The 25,996-nt window shown below is 37.1% G+C and overlaps 1 protein-coding gene across 3 annotated transcripts in view; it reads right to left on the bottom strand.

Annotated features, from left to right (window-relative positions):
• Positions 1-25,996, bottom strand: part of LOC129088273 (hairy/enhancer-of-split related with YRPW motif protein 1) — a 315,682-nt gene that overhangs the window by 97,120 nt on the left and 192,566 nt on the right. The window contains exon 3 of one of the 3 annotated variants that reach the window (XR_008530972.1): positions 10,128-10,368. The exons of 1 other annotated variant lie outside the window; for it this stretch is intronic. Coding sequence is in view for 1 of the 2 variants with exons in the window: in XM_054595531.1 (XP_054451506.1) it covers positions 10,185-10,368 (184 nt within the window). In the remaining variant the exon portion in view is untranslated. Of the gene's footprint in view, positions 1-9,047; positions 10,369-25,996 lie in introns of those variants that run through there. One more of the 3 variants, XM_054595531.1, reaches the window with a different exon arrangement.

Raw genomic sequence — 25,996 nt, 5'->3', positions numbered from 1 at the left:
TTACATGGAGGCAGGAAGTGGGAATGAGAAGTGGAGAGGTAGAGGTGGGCTGGAAGCTGCATTTAAGCCCAGTGGTCTTACTAATAGCTAGAGACAAGGCTTTTGGAATTTTGGGAGCTTTTTTCATCCAGATTACCCAGTTTCCAAAGGGACCAGGTAGAAAGATTTCTACTGAACAAACAAATCTATGACTCAGCAGTGATTTAATTCACAGTAGTTCTGTAAGTTTCTTCATTTTTCTACTGGAATTAGAATATAAATTCTAAAAAATATCAACTAAATAAAAGTAATTTATTCTTTATTGTCATTTTTTGTTATTCTATTATAATTGTCCCAATTTTCCCCCTTTGCCCTCCTCTACCCCTCCCCCTGTTAATTCCCACACACTGTTGCCCATGTTCATGGGTCATTCACACATGTTCTTTATCTAGTCCTTTCCCTATTAAAAGAAAATATTCCATTTTCCCCTTCCCTCTGGTCACTTTCATGCTGTTCCATGTTTCCATGCCTGTGGTTCTGTTTTGTTCATTAGTTTATTTTGTTCATTAGATTCCTCTTTTGGTGAGATCATATGGTATTTGTCTTCACTGACTGACTTCTTTCACTTAGCATATTTTTCCAGTTCCACAAATGCTGTTGCAAAAAGTACAAGTTCCTTCTTTCTTTCTGCTGCATAGTATTCCATTGTGTAAATGTACCGGTTTTTTGATCCACTCATTTACTGATGGGCACTTAGGCTGTTTCCAGCTCTTGGTTATTGTAAATAGCACCATTATGAACATAGGGGTGTATAAGTTCTTCTGAATTGGTGATTTAGGGTTCTTAAGAAATGTTCCCAGCAGTGGAATTGCTGGGTCAAAAGGCAGTTCCATCTTTAGTTTTTTGAGGAAATTCCATACTATTTTACATAGTGGCTGCACTACTCTGCATTCCCACCAGCAATGTACTAGGGGTCCCTTTTTCCCAGGTCCTCACCAGCCCACTCCAAGACACATCATAATTAAAATGGCAAATTTTAAAGACAGAGAGAGAATCTTAAAAGCAGCAAGAGAGAAACATCTAGTAACATACAAGGGGGCTCCAATAAGTCTATTAGCTTTTTTCTCAACAGAAACACTGTAAGTCAAAAGGGACTGGCATGGCATACTCCAGGTAATGAAAAGTAAGGACCTATAACCAAGATTACTCTATCCAGCAAGGCTCTCATTTAAAATGGAAGGTGAAATAAAGAGCTTCCCAGACAAAAGGCGGCTAAAAGAGTAGATCTTCACCAACCCAGCACTGCAAGAGATGCTAAAGGGACTGCTATAAAAAGGAGGAGACAGAAATAAACAAAAGTAATTTAAAAGTAGACTATATGAGGAAGGATACAAATCAACTTACCAATCCTTTAGTCATTGTTTGATAGATACTCACTTGAAGAGGGGAAAATATTATGTATATTATAATATGTATACTATATTTAAACATTATATATATTATTTATTAGTATATAGTTTTAACATAACCATATATTATAACATATAGTTTTAATGTAACTTCAATACACTAAAAGGTGAGAAAATAAGTTATTAAACTGATAATACTTTTCAGTGCATTAAGACAGAATTTTTGAAAGGGTACTGATTAGTTATTTACCACAGAGGTAACTATCATGAAGAATTTACCAGAAAGTATCAGAAACATGGAATTAGTGAACCTAAGGGGGAGAATTGCATATTTTCGTACTTCAGTATCACTATGACAAGGGTAGTGAGTTTAAATCCAGAAAGGAGGTGTTGTTTTTGCCAGAGACAGAAATATTATCTTTGCATATTATTTCACTGTAAAAAAATTTAAAAACCTGATGGGGCCAGGATATCCGTTAGGAAATTATGATCTTATAGTTAAAGTCACTTTAAGTCCAGAGAAACAGGGGTACTGGTGTCCTCTCTCTTCTGCTCCCTGGGAATCAGATTGGGAAAGCTGAAATCGAGGTCAGAAATATGAGTAGCTCCCGGCATACAGCTGATATGAGTGCCAATAAAATAATGTGATTGCTGCAAAATGGTTACTGATTGTTGCTGCTGTTTTGCTTAGTCTTCACTATAACTTGGAAGGGACACAGCAAAGAGCAGCTCTACTTCTCTGTTCTAAAGGCCCACTAGGTAAATAAATGAAGAATCCCTAGCCCATGTCCCTGAAAGTATACGTAAGAAGGTCGTCCAGTGTTACACGTTTGAGTCTAGTAGGGCCTCCTTCACAGCTCCCACTGCTGGTGTTTTCATCTTCCTGTGAGGAGCGGAAATGCTTCGCCCATTACATCACAGTTTAACCTGTGCAGGGCTTGGGCTAGGAAACACACAGATGGACCTGATGGGAGTTTTACCGTGCGGACAACGTGATCGTTTACTCTGGATGAGTGAAAAGTTGAACAAGCCATCTGTTTACTATGAGAATGAGGGCATATGAATGGTTCTCAAACCAAAGAGCAGAGATTATTTCTTTATAAGAACAAATTTGATTAAGAGGCACCCTGCTCCATACTCTGTGGTATTAAACAAGTTGCCAAATGCTTAGTTTCTACATAACCATCTTGCCAGCATCTTGAGGAAGGAGCTTTCTGTCAACACTTGGGTAAACATTATCTATGACTGATGGACGGAAAGTACTCAGAGGCCACTGAAAGCCCACAAACCTGCTTGCAATTCACAGAAGAACCAGAATGCTCAAAAAGAGAACACAATTCTGTGCCTTCCCTCTTCAGTCTCCTCAAATGTCCCACAGCCTTTAGCCTCAAGAAATTCTTCCCTAAAAGAAAAAAAAGAAAAAAAGAGGAGGAGAAGGAGGAGAAAAAGAAATGTAATTCTTCCCTGGCTGCAATGAATACAATGAAAACTCTAGTGTTTGTGCCCACAGATAAGTAAAAGAGCGGAGGTAACAGAAAATAATGAGACATCCTTTCAAGTTACTCAGTCACCTCCTCCATCCCTACCCTGTAGGCCAGGAAAATGCTCAACATGGAGACATGGCCCAGCAACCAGCTCCTTGCTATAAAATTACCAGGAGATATGAACCAGACTTGGAGGGAGACTTGAAATCTGTGCACACGAAATCTGTTCATGTAACATGGCCTTTTAATTTCTGTTCAAAGCCTCTAAGACCAAGTGGTGAAACCCCAATGACTCAGAAAGCATGAATGACAGTGGAGTAGGGGTGGAGAAGACTGGAAGACAGGAGGGAAATGAAGGTAATCCAGGAGACTATCTGTACCAATCTCCTTGCTCAGATGTCTGCTTCCTAGCTTGGGAAGCAGAGTTTGCAGAATGCCTAATCTTTTTCTTTTGGTAGAGTCCCTTGTATACCGATGGCCATTGAATCAATTATAGTCAACAGAGATGAATATTTTCTATGTGCATACACTGTACTTTTTGTGCTAGGCACAAAAGATACAAAAATGAGTAAAACTCAATCCCTATCTTAGAAATATTTATAATATATTGTGAAAGTATCCATACCTCTCTAAGACATAAATCTACCAAGTACTAATTGGCTTCAAAGCAAAAATAAGTGCCCTGACCACTGTGGCTCAGTTGGTTGGGCATCAACCTACAAAGCAAAAGGTCACCAGTATAATTCCTGGGCAGGGCACACCTGGGTTGCGGTTTCAGTCCCCAGTCAGGGTGCATGCAAGAGGTGGTCAATCGATGTTTCTCTCTCTAAAAATAAATAAATAAAATATTTAAAAAACTTTTTTTTAAAAAAGCAGAAATAATTAACCCAACCATTCTTCCACCAATATATTTAGACACTTCAGGCTTAGGAAAATATATCAGGTCACTCTTAAAGTTGATTTTTAAAATAATCAATTATTTTCTTATTTGTTTTTTCTTTTGTCTAAAAGCCTTTCATTTCAGTGATAGGCTATTCATCACTTTTAAAATCTACAGCAAAGCTGTGCTTCTGGGAAGAACGGATACAAAGCTTTGAAACAGAAATAAAGATATCCCCAAATTTATGCACATTTCTACAGTTCTACAAAATTGCTCTCAACCCTCGTCCAGACTGTTGTAAAACAAGCTTACAAATTAGAAAAGGACACTGACACCAATACAAGTGGCAGCTGACAGAAGAGAAAGGAGGTGGCAGAAATGGTGGGAAAAAACAGAACTAAAGAACAGTTACTGAGAGTATAGTAACCAAAAAGTCCCTGCAGCTAAAGAGTAGCATGGAGGTTGCTAGAAGCAGCAGCTGCACTGACAAGAAGTATCAGCTGATAGAGTGGTGACAGGTAAGAAGTTGAAAAAATTGAAGAGTGCCATGGTCCTGGCACTCAGTAAGAGTGAGCAGCTCTACCCATCTTAGTCCCTGGGAAATAACATCATTATGAAGTTGTTTCCCATAATGGTGGACCTGAGTCATCAAGGAAAACTTTAAATCCTGTTCAGTATTCTCTATTCTAAAAAGCAGGAAATGTTTGGGGGTCAGGCAATTGAGTAATTCACTTTAGAGTTTTATAGGCAAGATTTGGTCATGCACACATTTACATATTCCCTAGCAACTGATATCTGATTAAGAGTTTACAATGTTTTTTTTGATCAATGAAATTTAAAAGAATTTTCTCTACTAAATAGGATCCATGTTTGTGTCATTAGAAATAGTCAGAAATATCTTCCATATCTCTGAAATGATCTTATGTATTTATTTTTTTAAAGATTTTACTTATTTTAGACAGGGAGAAAGAGAGGGAGAGAAACATCAATGTGTGGTTGCCTTTTGCATGCCCCTTACTGGGGACCTGGCCTGCAACCGAGGCACGTGCCCAGGCACGTGCCCTGACTGGGAATCAAATGGGTGACCCTTTGGTTCGTAGGCCAGTGTTCAGTCCACTGAGCCACACCAGCCAGGGTTGAAATAATTTTAAAATACTAAACCTGGCCTATAGTGGAAAAGGCATTCTGTGTAAACTTTGTCCAGATGGAGAGATGATGGCAAGAAGTTGATAGCAGTAGAAATAGCATGAAGAATGTGTGTTGGCCTTACCTGCTTGTTCATGACATAGGAACTGACTGCACAGAGACCATGTGACAACACACGTGAGGCCAGGGGGTTTGGTGAAGATGGCCCATGCCTCCGTGTCTCTGGGCAACAGAGGCAAAGATTACAGTGTTTTGTCCCAATATGCAAGTCTTGTCCAGGTTCCAGGGAAAGGCCACACTTCTGTGGACAGCTCCTTCCTTTCGTCTGGAGGGACTGGAATAGGAAATAAACCTGACATAGGAAAGAGCCTGGGCCTTTGGTCTCTGGGCCTCACTTCCTGGAGCTGCTTAGGTATCTCGAGGGGACGATTTGAAGAAACACTCTACAGAAAGCAGAAGCTGGTCTCTGTTTTGGGGCAGGAGGGCAGGAACAAGGCCAAAAAGCAACCTTAGGATCCTCTAGGGATGAACAAGCCTCTCCTAATTAGCTAAAAAGTTCTTTGCTATAGGTGACTTCTGTGTCTGTTTCCCTTAATAACTATGGAAGCTTTGCAGAGTCTTCCTTGTACATTACAGCGTTTCTCAAGTGGTCATCCAGTCAGTTCACACTGTAAACACTCACGACAGATTACTTTCTACTCACTCCAGGCACGCTTAGACCGGAGGAATCAACTTCATAATCATTCTTTCTTGCTGTTTGTGGAATAATGTCTTTTCTGCTTTTTCTAGTTCTTATTCTACACCTATCAGATAACATTTAAGTTAGATTATGTGGAGGCTGATTATAATATCCACTTGGAAGATTCTCCAGGACTTTTTCTGGTCCATTAGTAATTTCAAAATTTGTTAACTCTTGCATCAGTGCATGAGTGGGAAAGGAAAGGTGTTATCAAAGACAGAAATGACTAATGTACCAGAAACTTTTCTTAAAACAAAATTACAAGCATGGGATTATCTAAATTGTCATCCATTTTGTGGTTCTATTTTGGAAATATACTAGTATATTGGGCATCACTAACTATGTGTAAAACATAATTATGTAGCAACATAACTGAAACATACCATTATTTCTGACCAGCAAGCTTACAGCATTTAGCCACAATCTCTGCCTCAGTTGCCTGCCTGAGTGGAGTTCCAAGTCATTTTAGTATGGTTTGGGGAGCTGGGACATCATCTTTATCTGCTGGCTTCTGTGGTATTTACTGCATCTAAAATGAAATATTCTGCATTTAAATGCTGCCTGGAAAAAAAACATAGTATCTTGCTTTCTTTTATTCATTCATTTGAAATAATTATTGCTATCATAGTTTCATGTGCATTTTTCCCAAACCATAATGATTTGAGACTTATGGAGAATGGCAAAAGAGTTGGAACTGTTTTTTCAAGCAGGCAATTTTATGAAGCAAATGATAGTAATTTGAGCCATTTTTTTGGTTTGAAAGATTTCATCTGTCCCCAAGATGACTTCAGTGCCCATACAGTTTCTTACCTGGAAGCTAAGATCCTATATTCAAAATCCTGTTTTGTTTTCCACACGTACAATGTAGGTGTGTGAATGTAAAATAAGACACATTTGGTCACAGAGTTTCCTACATCCTTTGGCTTAGAACATCTGAGGTCTTTGTAATTAGTTTAAAAGAAACATGGGGTTATTTTATTTGAAAAGGTTACAGTCTTTTCAAATAAAATACATGTTTCCCTTAGAAATTTATACTAAAATGTGTATTTATTTTTAAAAACCAAATGATATGAATACAAGTAATGCAATACTGGGTCAGCCCAATGGCCTAACCAGCCTGTGGTTTCAGAGTCTCATAATATTCCATTCATGTTGGCCTCAGAAGTTTTGGGATTTGTTTCAAACTCCCTGGTTTCCGTTAATACCCAAATCTGGATTTACCACTCATGGATTCATCTAAATTTTTCCTGAACTTACTTATATCTTTGGCTTATATCAATTACGGAAACAATGAGTTCCTCAATGGCAAGGGATCTATACTCCATTCATAATAATAAGACTATGGTAAGGATTCTGCTACAGGGGAGTGAAGGACTGTGATGAATAATTCAATCTACCTCTTGTCCTCTTGGTTACAACTATTCACATCCCTCTCAAATGCAAAACTGACTCACATCCTATGACCGCCTCATCTCTAAGTCTCTTCCAATCATGGTATCTGCCAAAATCTCATTCTTGCACTTTCTATCAGGTCCAAATCCTGCTACTCCTGATCCAGAAACTTATAAACTGAATAGAAAATTATCTACCTTCTACACACACACGGTCGGCACCTTAAAAATGAACCTGGTGGTCCCCACCTCTTGGTATTCATGGCCCTGTATTATCCTCTTTCTTTAACTTGCTACTAACCAACAGAATACAGCAATGTTGAAGGAATGTTACTTTTGTGATTAGGTCACACACCAGAGTGACTTTTGTCTTGTTAGCAGTCTTTTTATATCTCAAAAAAAAAAAAAAAAAAAAAAACTCCTTAAAAAAAGAGGTTGGGGGAGGAGTAGGAGGAAACTTTGGGAGGTGATGGACTGCCTATGACCTTGATGGTGGTGATGGTTTCATGGCTGCGTACTTACCTTCAAACTCCTTGAATTGCATACATGAAGTATCTACAGCTTTTACATGTCAATCATACCTCAGTAACATGGTTTAAATGAAGAGAGAGTCTGATCCGGGGAGGTAGCTTGTAGACAGCTTCTAGCAGCTGTGTCCATACTAAGGCAGTACTCCCCTGGGCATCTCCAGTGACAGCTTGACAGGACAATCAGCAATGGGCCATTCCTGCCTAACAGGGGATTATTCTACTGGGCAATTGCTCTGGGGCTCTTGACCTACATAACTGGTAGAGTACAGTAAAATATTTGTGATTTGCAAGGTTCTGTCTTTTGTCTAGATGTCTCTCATGAACTCCAGACCCATGCACCTAACTGCCTTCAGAACATCTCCATGTAGATGACTAAGAGGCATCTCAAATTTAACATGTCCAAAACTGAGCTCTTCACAGGCCCCTCAAACCTGCCCCTCCCTATCCCAGTTAAGGACAATTCAATTCTTCCACAATGCAGGCCAAAACCCTTGGTGTCACCCCTTACTACTCTCTTGATCTCATACTCCATATCCAGTGTTAGGAAATACCTTTGCCTCTACCTTCAAAATATATCCAGATAGCAACCACTTCCCACCACCCACTGCTACAACACTGGTCCAAGCTGTCATCACCACTCACCTGGAACACTGCCAGTCTCCTGGAGATCTTGCTGCCGCCACCATAGTTCATCTTCAGTCTACTCAGCAAGTCTACTCCAAAGGATCCTGCTAACTGTCAGTTAGATTGTATCCCTTCTCCGCTCAGAATCCACCAATGATCACCCTTCACCCTCCCATCTCAATCAGAGTAAATAAAAACCAAGGTCGACACTTGAACTTCAAGTCTTCCCCACTTCTCCCGGCTCATGTACTATTTCTCTTTTGCTCAGTTACACAGGCCTCCTCCCTGTTCCCTAAACTGGACAGGCACAGTCCTGCCTCAGGGACTTTGTATGTACTAGCTGTTCCCTATGTTAGAACACTCTTTCCCAGAGACTCGTGGCTAGCTCCCTCACTTCTTTCAGGCATTAAAGTGAGTTCCTGGTAACTATGTATGGTTACGAATGTTAACTAGGCTTACTTTTGTATTTTGTAGAAATACAAAGCCATTATCATGTAGACTTGAAATTAGCACGTTACATGTCAGTTATACCTCAATAACAATAAAAAGCTCTCAGAAGAGCTTTTTCTCAAAACTATGACTGGAAAAAATAAACAAAATCCTTTAAATAAAAAAGTGAATTCTTCTGTGAGGCTTTCCTTCTATTGACACCATACCTAAATTTCAACTTGTCAATTTGATACCTTACAACCCCAGTACCTTTTTTTTTTTAAACATAATTGACATATAACATTTTATTAGTTTCAGATATATACTGCAATTCTATATTTATATATATTGTAAAATGATCACAATAAGTCTAGTTAATATCAAAAACTATAGTCACAAATTTTTGTCGTAATAAGAACTTTTAAGATCTACTCTCTTAGCAACTTGCAAATACACAGTATTTTAACTAAAGTCACTATGCTGTACATTATATCCCATGATATATTTATTCTGTAGCTGGAAATTTATACTTTTTAACCCCCTTCACCTGTTTCATCCTCCATACTCCCCCCATCAATCTAGTCTCTATATCCATTAGCTTGTTTTTTTTTGTTAGATTCCATATATAAGTGAGATCACATGGCACAAATCTTTCTGTGTCTGACTTATTTAACTTATTAGCATAATGCCTGCAAGTCCCATCAAAGCTGTCATAAATGGCAAGATTTTCTTCTTTTTATGGCTGAGTAATATTCCAAAGTATATATTTAGCACATCTTCTTTATCTATTATTCATCCATCAACTTAGATTACTTATATATCTTGGCTATTGTAAAGCTGCAATGAACATAGGGGTGTGTACACCTTTTTGGGTTAGTGTTCTTATTTTCTTTGGATAAATACTCATAAGCAGAATGTTGGTAGCTCTAATTTTTAATTTTTTGAGGAATCTCCATATGGTTTTCCATAGTGGTTGTACCAAATGACATTCCCACCAACAATGCACAAGGGTTTCCTTTTTGCCAACACTTGTTATTTCTCGTCTTTTGGATAACAGCCTCTTTAACAGGTGTGAGGTGATATCTCATTGTGGTTTTGAACTGCCTTTCCAGGATGTTGAGCACCTTTCCATGGACCTCCTGGCCATCTGTATGTTTCCTTTGGAAAAATGTCTATTTAGATACTCATCTCTCCCTTCATTTTTGTCCTTAGCACTTGTCATTATCTAATATACAATATATTTCACTTATTTATTGTCTATTTTCCCTAGTCAAAGGTAAGTTCCATGAAGCAAGCAATTCTGTCTAATTTGCTTACTGCTGTTCCTTTGGTGTTTAGAACAGTGCTGTGCACACAGAGAGCACTCAAAACATATTTATTCAATAACATAATTTCTCAGTACAGTTTACACTATCACAAACAAAAAATGGGTATAAAAAAGATGACATAGCTAAAGAAAATTCTAAAAAATAAGACCTACAACTTTCATTATGTCTTCCTTCAATCATTTACTTACAATTTTCTAATTATATTCTTGATGATTATCCGGGTTGTACATAAAGGAGTGAATGCACTAAATGAAGTTCATTGATTTCTCATGATGTTCCTCTTTTGATTTGGAATCTTTAGTCTCCTGGAGTCCTAAGAGAACTGCATCAGCCTCTAATATAGTTGTGTCTGTTGTTGCTCCCAGGAACCTAGATGTCAGTTCAAGATCTAATAGCCGGAGCCGGACTCTGGTTCCTATATGGTATTTCCTAAATAGTAAAAAAAATAAATAAAGAATCTATTACCTCTACATATCATAACATGAACAACCAGTTTAAAACATAATCTAAATCCTAATTCTAATTTGTGTTGGTTCAAGATAAAGAAATTAACAATGCCTTGGCTGGTGAGGTTCAGTGGATTGAGTGCAGGCCTGAGAAGCAAATGATTCACCCGTTCGATTCACAGTCAGGGAACATGCCTGGGTTGCAGGCCTGGTCCCCAGTAAGGGGCACGTGAAAGGCAACCACACAATGATGTTTCTCTACCTCTCTTTTTCCCTTCCTTCCCCTCTGTCTAAAAATAAATAAATAAAATCTTTTAAAAAAATTAGCAATAGTATTTGAGAAATTGTTTTTGACATAAAATCCAGTTATATAAGAACTGTCATCTCAAAGTTGTCTTTAAAGATTTTTATAACCAAAATAAAAATGTATTCCAAACTGAAATTCAAACAAGGTGGTTTTGATTTTAATGTCATCATTCATTTTTAAAGTTAGAGAGTATCAAGAAAAAGGTTTTCAGATACATTTTTTTCTTCCATAATTAAAATCTTATAAAGGAAATTTTATAAAAGCAAAAAAAAAAAAATAATCTAAGTACAAAGTGCTTAGTAATGGGGACTGATTGCATTGTAATTAAAGAGTAATCCCAGCCATAACATACATGATGGCTCAATATGGTCAATAACGTAGTCAAGTATTTTATAATGCAAAATAAAAACTGATACTCATTTAACCTTTCTCCCTTAATCAATTATTTTAAGAGTTTAAACATTAACGTTACAAAAAGGTACAGGAGAGTGAAAATAATGCTGCCAATTCAAAATGACAAATCTTTAAAAATCAAAATATATTTCTTCAAATACTCTAAGTAAATTTTAAAATTAAAATAATTCTATTTTAATTTTAAGCAGAAATGAAGAGACAAAGTTCTCCCAAAAGGTCACTGGAAAATGATCTTGACAATTTAATGAACAATCTCCATACAATGAATGATTAGGTATTCTGAAGGAATTTATAAACGGTCCATACAATAAACATGTAGGCTAGTTGGCTTTTTAAATTATTTTTCTTTCTAATTATAGAAATAAATGTTGTTTTGTAAAATTTGGAAAATAATATGGTCACATTTTCTGGTCCTTCTAAAGGTATATTTTACAAATATGTATATTTGTGTATTTGACAGCAGAAATCACATTTTCTGTTTTTGTTCTAAAAAAATTAAAGAGATATCCTAGAATATTGAGTCATAGCTTTATGTTCTTAGAAAACTGTAATTACAGAACATATTCTATATGAATTAACCATGGGGAAAATAAGGTGAGTTCACAGGCAAGGTAAAGGTGATCACTACTTTCTACATTACCTGTGTTCTAATGGAGTTCTTCATTTGTCTTCAGAGCATGACACAGTGATTCATTTAATCAGCTTTGATTCATGTTGACCCCTTTCCCCTCCTCCCCTACAACATCCAACTAGTTATCAAGTTTCTTTCATTTTTGGACACAGGTATTTCTGCAACTTAGTCCTTCAAGTCTCATCATTCTTGGCTAAAGCTTGAGGTATGACAAAATCTCCCTTGGGCCCACCTCTCTAGTCACTTTTCATAATGGGGTCCACATCTGGAAAACTTATGTGGAAATTACCAAGTCCACATACTTGTCTTCCTCTGTCCCTTGGCTTCTGTCGCTGGCACTGCTTGAACTTCCCACCTATCTAAATCCTACTGGTTCTTAAATATCTAGGTAGAATGCATCAAATGCATCATCTGAGAGCCACAACTTTCCTAATTAAAATGAAGAGTCTGTCCCTGGAATTCCCAAGGAAGACAGAAGTTTTGTAGTCATGGACTTGGATGCATATCTGGGCCCTGCTACTTCCTGGCTGGGAACCTTGGGTCACTTGCTTTCTCTAAACCATGATTTCCTCATCTATATTACAGAAATTCCAAATACTTTGCAGGCATGCTGTGAAGTTTAAATAAGATAATAGACTGCAAACACACAGCACATTCAGTGCAAACATCTTTACTTCTTTGTACTGGTGACCTGTGTGAATCTCTGGTCTCTCATTAGACTGTACGCTCCCCAAGATCTGGCACTGTATTGATCGGTGTCCGTCCAGTGCCATAGTGGCAGGTACTCAGATGTCTGCCAATAAATTAACAAAATGCCCACTGACACGAGCCGCCAGTTGCTGATAAAAGAGAATCTCTATTTTCCTGGCTTTAGAAGCTGTTTGGACTGTACTTAACCTCTCTGAAATCTGCCTGGCACACAGTGCTTAGTAAATGTTAGTTCTCTTTCTATTGTTCGCTATTGGTGTATTTCTTTTTACTTATTTTTTAGGAACATTATTTATAGGTGGACGATATAATAAACATGATGAGGGGAACAGCTGACACTTTATAAAAAAGAGTTGAACATGTCACAAACATGTGGGACAAAAGTGCTGAGCACAGTCACTCTGAAGAGGAAGCCCTCAGTGTAGGTGGTTCTGTGTCATATAAATGCTAGCAATCAAGCCTGCCCTCTTAGGGCACTAGGCAGTGCATCAGTCTCACAAATGCTAGCTATCTCCAGTGTAGGCCCAGTGTGCTTGGTAATTACAAGAGGCAAAACTGTCCCCATTTTTAGATGCAGCAGCTGTTAATAATATGATGGCTTTGCTTTCATCTCTAAAAATTATGGAAATTCTGCAATTTGTTCAGTGAGCTGGTAAAGAAAATGAAAAGCATACTGCAGGGCTTTATGTGTGCTGAATAAAGAATCACCCAAATGTACATGAAACAAAACAAAAATAATCTAAAGGATTTCCTGACTTCTGCTATGGGAAGTACAGTAGCCCCCTTTATCTGAGGGAATACATTCCAAGACCTCTGGCGGACACCTGAAACCATGGATAGTGCTGAACCTGATACATACTATGTTTTTTCCTACACATATATACCTATGATAAAGATGAATTTATAAATCAGGCAAAGAGATTAACAATAATTAATAATATTATAAAATAAAACAATTATAATACACTCTAATAGAAGTTATATGAATAGCTTTGGGGCCATTATGAAGTAAAATAAGGGTTACCCAAACACAAGGACTGAGATACCTGGACAGTTGATCTGATCACTGTCTATTAGCTAGCAGGGAACATATACAGTGTGAAGATACTGGACAAAGGGATGATTCATGTTCCAGGTGAGGAGGTGTGGGACAGCAGGGGATTTCATTATGCTATTCGGAATCATTTGTGATTTAAAATTTATGAATTGTTTACTTTTGAAATTTTCCATTTTAATATTTTTGGACCAAGATTGAGTGCAGGTAACTGAAACAGTGGAAAGCAAAACTGTGACCAAGGGGGATGAGGGGCTATTGTAGCCATTTCTACTGTTACAGTACTTACTTTTTGCTTTGTACTATAGTTATTTCTATACAAGTGTTATCTTCTCTATCAGCCTGCAAGCTGGTTAAGGGCAGGGATTTAATCATATCTGTGTTTCTTACTACAATACTGTGATGAATATATTTCACTTTATGTAGTCTTTTGAATAGTGGTTCCACACTTTCCTTTACATCAGAAGTACCTGGGTGCTTGTTTAAAACGTAAATGGAGGAAAGCAACCCCAGAGAGTGATCTGGCAAGTTGGGGTGGGACTTGGGAATCTGACTTTTTCACAAGCTCCCTGCAGTGATTCTCATGCTGTCTGCTGTGATCACCACTTGAGAAAACCTTGCCTAGAATGATCTTTCATGTGTACATTACATGCATGAGGGCAGGACAGCTTACACAGAGGGCCAGCAAGATGAGGACCTCTGACAGAACTTGGTGGCTCATTAACTACCTTCAAGAGTAACAGATGTTTTCTGTAAGTGATGACAGAGTCTTTCAGGATGAGGAATTTAGACAGACCAAAAAAAAAAAAAAAAAAAAAAAAAAGTCAGGTAATGACCATGTATAATGGAGATATGCACCTAAAAAGAGTCCTTTCCACAAAGGCCACTGACAGCCTGAGCAGGCTGCCTCTCCACACACAGACTGTTCTGGGAAATCCAGAGCACGGAAAGTGCAGCATGTTTCTCCCCCAAAGAACAGCAGCCACACAACTAATATACAACTACTCTTGCTTTAACTTTGAAACACTTTATTAAAGGGAAAGAGAGAAAGAAGAAATATATTTCTGAGAACTCCATTTCTGCCAGTGTAATCTGTGGTGAACCTTCAGTATTGCAGTTCTTGAAAATCACTTATACTACTCAGTCTTCCCATTTGGGCTTCCACTGTTCCACATAACAAGATTTTTAAAAATTTAAATGAATATGCCAGTAGCTCCTTTCCCAGACTGTTTGTGCAGTCTTTGAATGGTCACTTCAATATAAAAAGCTAGAAGATCCAATGTAGTGATTAAAAGCGAGGACTCTTAATCACTACGTATGTCCCACCTCTATCACTTATCAGTATGCAACTCTGAGCTAGTTATTTCATCTATTTCTGTTTCCTTATTTGTAACATGGGGATACTAATTATGCCTATCTCCCAGGTTTTGCTGAGCATGGAATGAGTAGTATACTACATGCCAAACCCAAATAAATGCTCAATAATGTTAGCTATCATCATCAATCATTATCACCATCACTGCTGCCACCACCACCGTCCCTGTTACCATCATTAAAATAAACTTTGTGACGGCTGACACCCTAGTGTTGGAGTAAGGGATAGCACAAGAGCACTCCCAGCTATAATTCTAAGTTATAATTAAATCAATAAAGAATTTCTGCAGGAGAGAAATTTAGAGGTGGGTTTTCTTTCAATTTTTGCTTTAATTCAAATCCTACTAATTTTAATAGTATAAGCATTCTTCTGTTAAAATATAACTGAAGTGTGCTACAAAAATAAAAACAATTTCTTTTGAAATGAGTGTTGCATTTCCTTTGAGGATGTAAGGCTAAACAGCTCTGAACAAAAGCAAGTAAAATTCAGAGAACTATACACACTTAATGGTCTACATTTCTCAGCATTAACTGCATGAAAATAGCATAAATTGTCAGTTACAAAAGGGTGACAGTGATTTACCTACTATTCTTTCGACAGTGGCTCAAGGAAGACTGCAGGCAGAGCTGTCTAACCTTACCTATCTCCTACCACTCTCGCTTCTTTAATTCTTGATAGTTTAGCCTTTTATGAATCTATTTTATTTTTAACACATACCATTTCTTGAAAGGGGAAGATAATTTCTATAGGTTCATTATTTGTTCTTCTAAGAAGCATTTTTGTAGCTTCTTTTTCAATTGATTATTTCGACAGTTAACTTCTAACCTAATCAGCCACACCCATACCTTCTTGGATTTTATAGTCCTGAATTTATCTCCTCTACATCTTCTTTCTTAATGGAGTTTTATCACTCTTCTATTTAACTAGTTTTTCCTCATTCCTTTAATTATATGAATGGACTCTTCTAAAGAAAATGAACAAATAACCATAAACATAATTTTGCTACAATTTCAAAGGATTACTTGAAGGTCATCTACAAAATTCTAAGATTAAAAAGTCCCACTCTAGATTTTAAGTCTGTTTAGCTTCTTGAGGTAAAAGAAAAGGGTCTTCATTTTATCCCCATAGCATCATGGCCTTGTGATCATTATTTCTGCTGTTTTATTTCCAATGTGCTTCTTAAGGAACCCCAGGACTTGACTGAACAAACTCTTTGGGCCAACACTCAAAGCCACACAACTAGTAAGTGGCAGAGATGCCCTTGACCAAAGCCTCATTTCTTTCCTTCTTTTTTAAAAAATATTTATTTTTTATGAGTTCATTTGAGCCAAACAGATGACATATGCCAGGGAACAAAAATCTCAAATGCTCCCCAGTCTTACCTTCTAATTAATATAAGACACAGCCCATAGCATATGTAAAGAAGAAATTTTCCTTTCATTACTCCGGTCAATTAATTAAGCTTAACTCTAATAGAAATGAATGGGAACAGGTGTTAAAAAGAAGAGTTGGGTCCATAGCAGCATTATATTTTCAGTTTGAAAATAAGAAACAAGAAGATAAATCAAGAAAATATATGCAAGGGGGGAAAAGTGGAGACATCTGTAATAAGGTCAACAATAAAGTTAAAAAAAAAAAATCCAACAAAGGAACCAGTATTCATCACTATCTGAAGAGCCTGGATAGGTCCTTTGTCTTATATATTTATGCCAGAATGTGATGGAACTGTTCAGAGTTATTTTTTGGTTGTCACAATATTGGGTTAACATTTAGAGGAGGTGGGTGGGATGAAGACATTCTGGAATGTATAGTACTCTTTTGTACAACAAAGTTGTCCTGTTTCTGAATTAGACATCCAAGCTTGGAACTATGTCTGCCAAAGATAAAAGCTGTTTGTTTTTAATAAAAGTTAATGTATACATTGAATTTCCAAGAATGTGATGACAGTGTAAATTGATGGATGACTGACTTTGTTCAGAATCTTTGCAAGTTTGGTTCGCTATTTTAGAAAATCACATCACCAGAAGCCATTAGACACCACCATTTCATTTTTGTGTTTTGCTATGTGCGTTAAATGTACCTGCTTTACAATTTAACCATTGGTTTTGTAAGAGATCAGTCTTCTCTATACCTGCTATCTAAAAATAGGATTGACGTTCTTACCTATTAATGAAATGCTACCCAACAAAACTTCCTGTGATAATGGAAATATTCTATATCATATGATTATTGAGCAGTTGAAATAGGGTTAGTGTGACTGAGAAATTAAAATTTTAAATTATGTTTAATTTTAATTAAATTTTATTTAAATACCATGTGACAGTGTGGTAGACAAGACAATAAAAATAGTAAGCCTACTTGTCCTGTAACATATCAATATACATTGTGGCAGAGAGCCTAGTTTTACAGGAAAAATAGCACTTTGAAATAATTTGTTATAATTACTAATTAGAACAGTATAATAAACGATCAGATCTGTTGCCATTACTAATGCCTCAAACATTTCTTCCCTTTTTGTTACTTTTTGTATTCTTCCTCAAATCTGTGACATTGTACTAGAAACACAGAAACAGAACTGTCTTACTAGACATTGAAAGGTTAAATTAAATTCTCCATAAAGGCAGCTCCCTCCATGTTACAGATCTAAAGTTAAGACACACTGAAGTAAAGTCATTGCTTAATGCCACAAAGTGATATAAGAGGATTCACAGACTCTTTCCTCTTTCTTAAGTTCTCAATTACCTGTGGCTTCTTGTAAGAACTGTAAACTTAATCCCTTTAGGGGTGGTAAGAATTTACTACTTCATGTTGTCTTATAATGTTTTCCCTTTGAAATAAAATGTAAAAATCATGGTGCTGCCATCCAACTCATTATTTTAATTTTTCCCCATTAGAAAAATGATTACTTTCTGTGGTAACAAATAATGAATTAAAAATTATTGAAAAAAAAATCTCCATGGATCCATGCAATGTTACCTATTTTTTTTACATCTACATCTTTTTTTAATTAGAAAACAAACCCCACATATTTTTCAGAAATCTTATATTTCATTTTAAAACCACTGAATACAGCGGTGTTGAAAGGCAAATAGGATGTCTCCAATGAGCATATTCAGAATGAAGACGGCCTTGTTTTTAACTTGAAGTGCTTGCCTTTAACTGATCTTTATGAACTCCAGCCTAAATGGATTCAAGCCCAGCCTTCACCGTGACTGCTCTCTTCCACTGTGCACTTTTCAGACCATATGCTTTAGTAAATGAGCTTGCATGTCTGAGCTATTTAGGAAAAGGGCAGTTAAATTTGGTTTTGCATTTCTGTATTAAGAACATGGTTTAAAGACTTTCCTTTAGAGAGGTTTTTGACATTCTTTCCATAGGCATTCTTTAACATCTGTCTGTGCATGCTGGTCATGGTTTTCCTAGACTGAAAATAGGGAGACCCTCTCTGGCTAGTTCTTTGATACAAATATATTAAATAATACAAAACTGACAATTACAAGGCTTGGATTGAACCTCAGTATCCAAAGAGAATATTGTGAAGAATTCTGATTTTGCTAGTCAATTTAGCTGTCTTGTTGTAATCATAATTCTCAGAGGTTTTAAAAATAGTTGTTTTGAAATCATTAACCATCTATGTTTTCATCCCAGTCAGTTAAAATAGTTTAGAACTTTCTCTGATTTTCTTACAATTTCTATTTAAAGTTTTATGACTTAAGAAGTAGATTCTTTTTTGAAAGGAAAAATTATAGTATTTCTAATGGTTTAATTAACCCGAATGTTTTTTCTAATTTGTACAAATGTTCACTGCAATGTTGATCTACATGTGAAGCCATCAACTTGACCTTGTGTGTGTGTGTGTGTGTGTGTGTGTGTGTGTGTGTGTGTGAGAGAGAGAGACAGACAGACAGACAGACAGACAGACAGACAAAGGGAGGAGGGGAGAGAGAGGGAGAAATAGAGACAGACACAGGGAGACAGAGAAAGGGAGCGAGAGACAGAGAGAAAGGGTGAGAGAGAGAACTGTCTAGGCATTCTTCATCACTAAAAGCAGAGCTAGGATAAACCTAAGGTCTTCTGCAGTTCTATGAATTTATTCTATTTTTATACAATTTTAAATGTTTGAAAACTAATACAGTATAGAGTGACATTATGTCAAAATTGATTAAATATACATACAAAATGCAAACATTTAAAACTTTTTGGATAATCCCAGGTATGCCATGAGCGTGACTGAGCTCAGCACTCCTGTACTCCTCAGCCTTGATAAGGTTGGAGTCTTCCCAAAGCCGGGGCTTGGTTTCTATATCCTGTTGCTACTGAAGAGTTCTGGCCAAGATGGAGACATAGATAGAAATGCTTCCCTTCCTCGCACAACCAAAAGAAGGATAACAAACAATTTAAAAACAATAAACAACCAGAACTGCCAGAAAATCAAGCTGCATGGAACTCCTATAACCAAAGAGTTAAAGAAACATTCATCCAGACCAGCAGGAGGGGTGGAGATGGGTGGCTGGGCAGAGGGGACCCATGGCAAGGTGGCAGGCCACACAGGCAAGGCAGGGGCTGGCTGATGGGGAAAATAAAGACTAAAAACCTCTGGCTGTAAAAATCAGTGGGGATTGCGAAGGTGGGAGAAACTCCCGGCCTCATAGGAGAGTTCATTTGAGAGGCCCATGGGATCCTGGAATGTACCCAAACCCACCCAGCCGAGATCAGCATCAGATAGGACACCATCTGGTTGCGGGAAGCGAGGGAAGTAACGGAAAATGGGGTAAGAGTGGAGCGAGTGAATGGCATTGTTCCCTTTCTGACCCCTCCCCCATGCACAGCATCACAACAGCAGTGACGCGAGTATCTCTGCCCCTTAAAATGTGAAAGTAACAGCTGTGCTGAGACAAAGACATATGGCCCAAATGAAAGAACAGATGAAAGTTCCAAAAAACAGAGCTAAGCGATGAAGAGATAGCCAACCTATCAGATGCACAGTTCAAAGCACTGGTGATCAGGATGCTCACAGAAATGGTGGAGTATGGTCGCAAAATGGAGGAAAAAGTGAAGGTTATGCAAAGTGAAATAAATAAAAATACACAGGGAACCAACAGTAAAGGAAAGGAAACCAGGCCTCAAATCAACAATTTGGAGTGGAAGGAAGAAATAAACATTCCACCAGAACAGAATGAAGAAACAAAAAGTCAAAAATATGAGAAGAGGCTTAGGAACCTCTGGGACAACCTTTATACATTCCAACATCCAAATCATGGGGGTGCCAAAAGAAGAGGAAGAGTAAGAAATTGAAAACTTATTTGAAAAAATAATGAAGGAGAACTTCCCCTAATCTGGCGAAGGAAATAGACGTCCAGGAGATCCAGGAAGCTCAAAGAGTCCCAAAGAAGTTGGACCCAAGGAAGCACACACCAAGGTACATCATAATTACATTACCCAAATTAAAGATAAGGAGAGAATCTTAAAAGCAGCAAAAGAAAAGAAGACAGTTACCTACAAAGGTGTTCCCATAAAACTATCAGCTGATTTCTCCAAAGAAACCTTGTAGGCAAGAAGGGGCTGGCAAGAAGTATTCAAAGTCAAGAGAGGCAAGGACCTATGTCCAAAATTACACACTCTATCCAGCAAAGCTATCATTTAGAATGGAAGGGCAGATAAAATGCTTCCCAGATAAGGTTAAGTTAAAGGACCTCATCATCACCAAGCCCTTATTATAAGAAATGTTAAAGGGACTTATCTAAGAAATAGAAGATGATCAAAACTATGAACAGTAAAAGGACAACAAACTCACAACTATCAACAACTGAACCTAAAAAACAAAAACCAAGCAAACAATTAGAACAAGAACAGAATCACAGAAATGGAGATCACATGGAGGGTTATCAGTGGGGAGGGGAAAAATGGAGGAAAAAGGTACAGGGAATAAGAAGCATAATTGGTAGGCATAAAATAGATGGAGAGGTTAAGAATAGTATGAGAAATACAGAAGCCGAAGAACTTGTATGTACAACCCATGGACATGAACTAAGGTGGGAGGTGGGGGGAATGCCGGAGGGTGGGTGGGTGCAGGGAGGAGGGGGGTAAAGGGGAGAAAAAAATTGGAACTGTAATAGCACAGTCAATAAAATATACTTAAAAAATAACAATATTAAAACTTTTAAATTGGCTACATCAAATAATATTATAGTCTTAAATAATAAATTAACAATTAACCTTTACATGCAGACTACTGAGTATTATTTTGGATTTGTCTCACTTTTTCCAAAGACCACCCATTGTGTTTCCTTGACCATCCAGCCTATTGCTTTCTTCTGTTCATTCTGTAAGATGCCTACCAAGATCCTCTGACCATCATATTCTCTGTACGGAACCATCAAGCACAGAGCATCCATGGTTAACAAAATAAAGGTAGAGTCTTTATAAAGTTCTATAGCTCTTTAATATTTCCACTCATTAAAATTTAAAAAACAGCACAAATCTTAAATCCTAATTTACCATCCCAGTCATTCGAAGTTGTAAATGGGAAACAAAACTTACTATAATCGTAACTTCTGCTACCTAAATTGTATACCAAAAGCCCTTAAAAGAAAACTAATGCTTATCCCTTTAAAAATATTATATAGGATGTGACCATCAACTAGGTGAAAATAAAGAACTCATATCAACTGACTGGAAACCTATATGCCCTTAGGTAACAAGCAAAGGATATTGTTCATAACACCAAACTGTATTTCCTTAATTGCAATCATCTTAAATAAGAATATTAATCTTTTCCTGCAATTCTAATATAAATTTATGATTTTCTTTCTCTCTTAAACCAAGTTCCTTTTAACCTCACTCTGCTAATTGGTATTTTGTGCCACAACAAACAGAAGTTTTGTCTTGTTGAAGCACTGATTTATTTTATGAAATGTGAAAATCAAACATTTTAAAATGTCCAATAAATAAGTTCACTTTTTAATAATGTGGAATATGCATATATGTAATATATTAATATGACTTCAATAATAACAGTTATAATCTTTTTCTCAGAGTTACAAAATAAGATGTGTTAAGAAATTTGAGAAAGGACAATCCTACCACCTAATGACTATATAGAGTCTGTTTTTATAAGAATATTTACTGCTGATCAGATTATGAATTTATATATTCATAACTGGAAAACAACTTTGTTTCATATTGGATATTTAAAAAATGCAATTATAAGTTTGCCCTTCTATGTAATGTCTGTTCTGCACACTTGTTAGGGAAATTAAAGATATGTATCAGAACAATCCCCAAAAGTCCAAAGGAAACAAGTAGTAAATACTTTCAGGCACCTAAAATATGCTGATAACTAAAACTGGGATCAAGGCTGAAGCTAGTATTATGGCATCTAAGCAAAAAGGCTTATATTTTCTGGTATATAATTTTTATTTTATGAGAAAAGAAAATATATACATTTATTGTCAGAGACAAGTTTTGTCAGTGTAAAACAGAAGAGTTAGAGAAAGATCTAGGTTTGATTGTGACTGAGATTTCCTTTTAATCTTGTTTCTGTCTCTCTGAATTAGTTACTTACCATATATGTATTGTGGAATTTTCAACAAACACCTTACTCAACATCTATATGAGATAAGCAGATACCAACAAGAAAGAGAGAAACTCTCTCATCCCCCCAACCCATGGAGGCAACATGGAATGAGAAGCCATCTTCTAGCAATTTCCTTGGTGGGAGGCAGAAGTAGCACTTCAGCAGGTCGGTGCTGATTTCTGTGCCCTTCAAACAAGAAACGAGGCTTCTTCAGGTGCCTTCTGGAAAGGCAAACACTTAAAAGACTTTTACTGCAATAGTCTGTATGGTCTGTCTGGCAAGGGTCAGACAAAAAAAAAAAAAAAAAAAAGTTTAATAAACGTATCAGAACCAGGCTGCCATCCAGAGGGTTTGAACTGCCTCTTCTGCAGGACAAAACCCAGAGTCACTGAGGGAAGGGGAGGACAGGGTGGAGAGTGCAGACACCTATCACATGCTGACAAGGCTGAAGTCAGGTTGGTTTTAGAAAGACCCTAGGGCTTGAAATAGAGCTTGTGAGTTTACAGACACTTACTGGCCCTGGTTAATATTTGTCCTTTGTACCCTCAGACTGGATACATTTATTAAACACTCCAGTTCATGTCCTTTAATAAAATCTGAGGGCACCAAAGTCTAAGAAGTTCTGTGAAATTAAAAAGTAAAAAGACAACTGACTACATAGAGAAAGCAAGTAATTTAAAGGCACTTCATGTGATAAGGTGGTTTCAGATAATTTGCAAGGTCAGTAAGAGTCAACAATGTGGTTTTGCTCCCTAGAAAGTTAATTCAGGTTTAGCCTGAATTAGTCCAAGTGTATAAGTATATGCTATATAATACTCCACATAATAATCCCAATCTCTCCCCACTTTTCTAACATATCTAGAGTATTGTGATCCATTCTGGGCACCACAACTGGGAGGGTCACTGAAAACTAGGTCCTATCCCGAAGAAGATGGTGAAAGAATCTTGTATTATATTGAATGAAGAATTTAAAGGAAAAAGGGCATTCAGCAGGGGGCAGGGAGGTGGGGAAGGAAAAAGAGGACCTCATAACTGTGTGGAGAATGTGAAAGGCTTTAATATTAAAAAGGCAACAATATTTATTGTGTGTGTTTATTTTGTATGCCTCAATAAAAGCAGAAATAAAAAAATAGGTAGAAGTTCTAGGATAGCTGACTTAGCAGATTTCAATTTAATCTGAAAAAGAACATCAGAAAGGCTGGCGGAAGAGTGAATTGGCTATTTGTGTAGTAAGGGAGGAAATCACAAGGGGATTCTCTAAATGGATGACCACTGTGGCAGTGATGGAGTTTCAATTTAGTATGGGGTGAATTAGATGACATCCAACTCCTTCCATTTCTAAACTTTTATGATTCTCTGACTCAGAGCACTGATTAGGTCTTTCAACATGAAAGTTGGAAAACAAATTAAAAATGAGCAGCCAAACAGTCAGAAGGTAGGCCAGGTGTGCAGTAAAAATTTTAAATCAAGGCACCTTTTATCACTTAACTCTTGCAAACCATGAAGCATGGTACTCATTAATGACCTACACATCCACAGGCACCCTGCCTTATTTCCAGAGAGCAACATCTGTTATACATGACTAGCTTTTCCATCTGGCTCAAACCTGAAGCTAAAGATGACTCTTGACATGACTGCTGGCTAGATGGCCAGCTAAATTTTGTTCCAGATAGAAAGCACACTTAAAATGACCAGAAGAGTTATCTGACCCCTCCCAAGAAAGGTAATTTTTAAATCATCTTCTTTAGTAGGCAAATGAGAAGAGACTTAAAAAGGCAAATACAGCTATCTTTTTCTATTACCTATGTTACTCTCATTAATAAATCTGTGTTCGTGTGGACTTTTGAACTTCCCCTTTGTAGTGCTGCACTACACCATACATATTAGGCATTTGACGGGCTGAGAAAATTAGAGTAAATATATATTCTCAAATGCTATCCAAACTTCTGCAACTGGATCTATAGGTTAGGGTCTGCAATGACAACTCACCATCGTTCCATCAGTTGTCGTATGTATGCCTGAACTTGCCTTCCCATCTCAAAGCTGCATTCATATAACTTTGAATCCTGAGTAGCAGCCTTGGTCTTGACTCTGTGTGACTCAGAAGGCTGGGAGTATTCCCTACTGTCTGGGTCATTCCTATCAAAATAGGACTGTGACTACATAGCAACCACAGGGTTACAGCCAGCAGGTTGATAATTTTTTTGCTTCCCATCTGAGAAACGAAATTGTTTTTGAGCAAACTGGCATCTCGAGGGTGACTTTGTTCTAAATGCTAATAGAGTAAAATATTGTCAAAAATCAAATTCTTTGGAATAAAATTCTGTAAAAAAAAAAAAAAAACCACAATGAAATATTACACATACCAGTCTCTGAATCAAAATCAAAGCATCTACAGGGGTGGGCAAAAATAGGCTTACAGTTGTGAGTAGAGGAAACATTTTATTCTTGTGTTATTATTTATTTTATTGTTTTCCATACAAACAACTATAAACCTACTTTTGTCCCACCCTGTATTTATGATTTAAAATAGTAAATAAAAGTGTTTTTGTTTGCTTTTTTTTTCTTTTCTTTTTGTAGGTGGTTCTGGCCACTTCCTTGGGATAAGATAATGATATTATCTTAAGACTTTTACTACCCAGAACACACATTCAAAAATACTAAAATTCCAAAAGAACAGTATTAGGTTAGCATGTGACTGATATAAGTAACTCTGAATAAATTCTATGCTTTTAAAGTATGACAAAGCAGGGTATAACAGTGAGAGAAAACTTTTCCCTTCACTAATCAAAAGGGATTAGTGGTCCCTAACAAGAAACTTAACTTCGATTAGCATTCATTTCTCCTCCCACAGATGTACAAGGCTATCTGTATCTAGTTTTTCTTGCCTGTGAAAATGGACTTCCTAAATCAGTGTCTACAAAAATGCGGGAGAGAACCTCAAGATCCTAGAGCTTTTTTACTTGCCAAGAAAAGGTGAATGGAGAACAGAATTCCGTTCAGAGAGCATACATCATGAGATCCACAGTTGATTAGTTTACTGGTCAGAGAGAACTAAAATCTTGAATAACAAATCAACCAACAGTTTAAAAACAATTCTGTTACCTAATTCACTCATTTTATGTGAACAACTCTACAAGCCTTATGTCACCTTGGGGAAGGTTATCTTTTTTGTGGGAAATAAAATTACCATAGCATTTATCTGCTAGGATTGCTGGGTAAATTGTATGAGGGAATGTAAAGAGAGTTAGTAAATGCTCAATCAAAGTCTAGTCAGAACAGGCCTTGATTTAACACAGAACAGTTCAGACATATAACTAGCTACTTTTTGTCACAATTAATGTAGGTCTGGCTGTCAGGCTTATTGGGGCTGGCAAACTGACATGGCAGGATGGTTGACTCCTGTTGGGGATGGACAGAAGTTGACAACAGTTTTCAAAGATGTCCTGTTCAAAGAAATTGGGTCTAACTTCCAATGGATGTCAATTAGCTGATCTGCTGGATAAGCAATAGCAGTGGGACTTCTAAATTTCTGTTGAGAGCAGA

Source organism: Pteronotus mesoamericanus, unplaced genomic scaffold, assembly GCF_021234165.1.
Source record: "Pteronotus mesoamericanus isolate MK-2021 breed Mesoamerican mustached bat unplaced genomic scaffold, CSHL_Meso_final scaffold_54, whole genome shotgun sequence".
In the NCBI taxonomy this organism is placed as follows: domain Eukaryota; kingdom Metazoa; phylum Chordata; class Mammalia; order Chiroptera; family Mormoopidae; genus Pteronotus; species Pteronotus mesoamericanus.
This window is presented reverse-complemented; position numbering and strand designations above follow the sequence as displayed.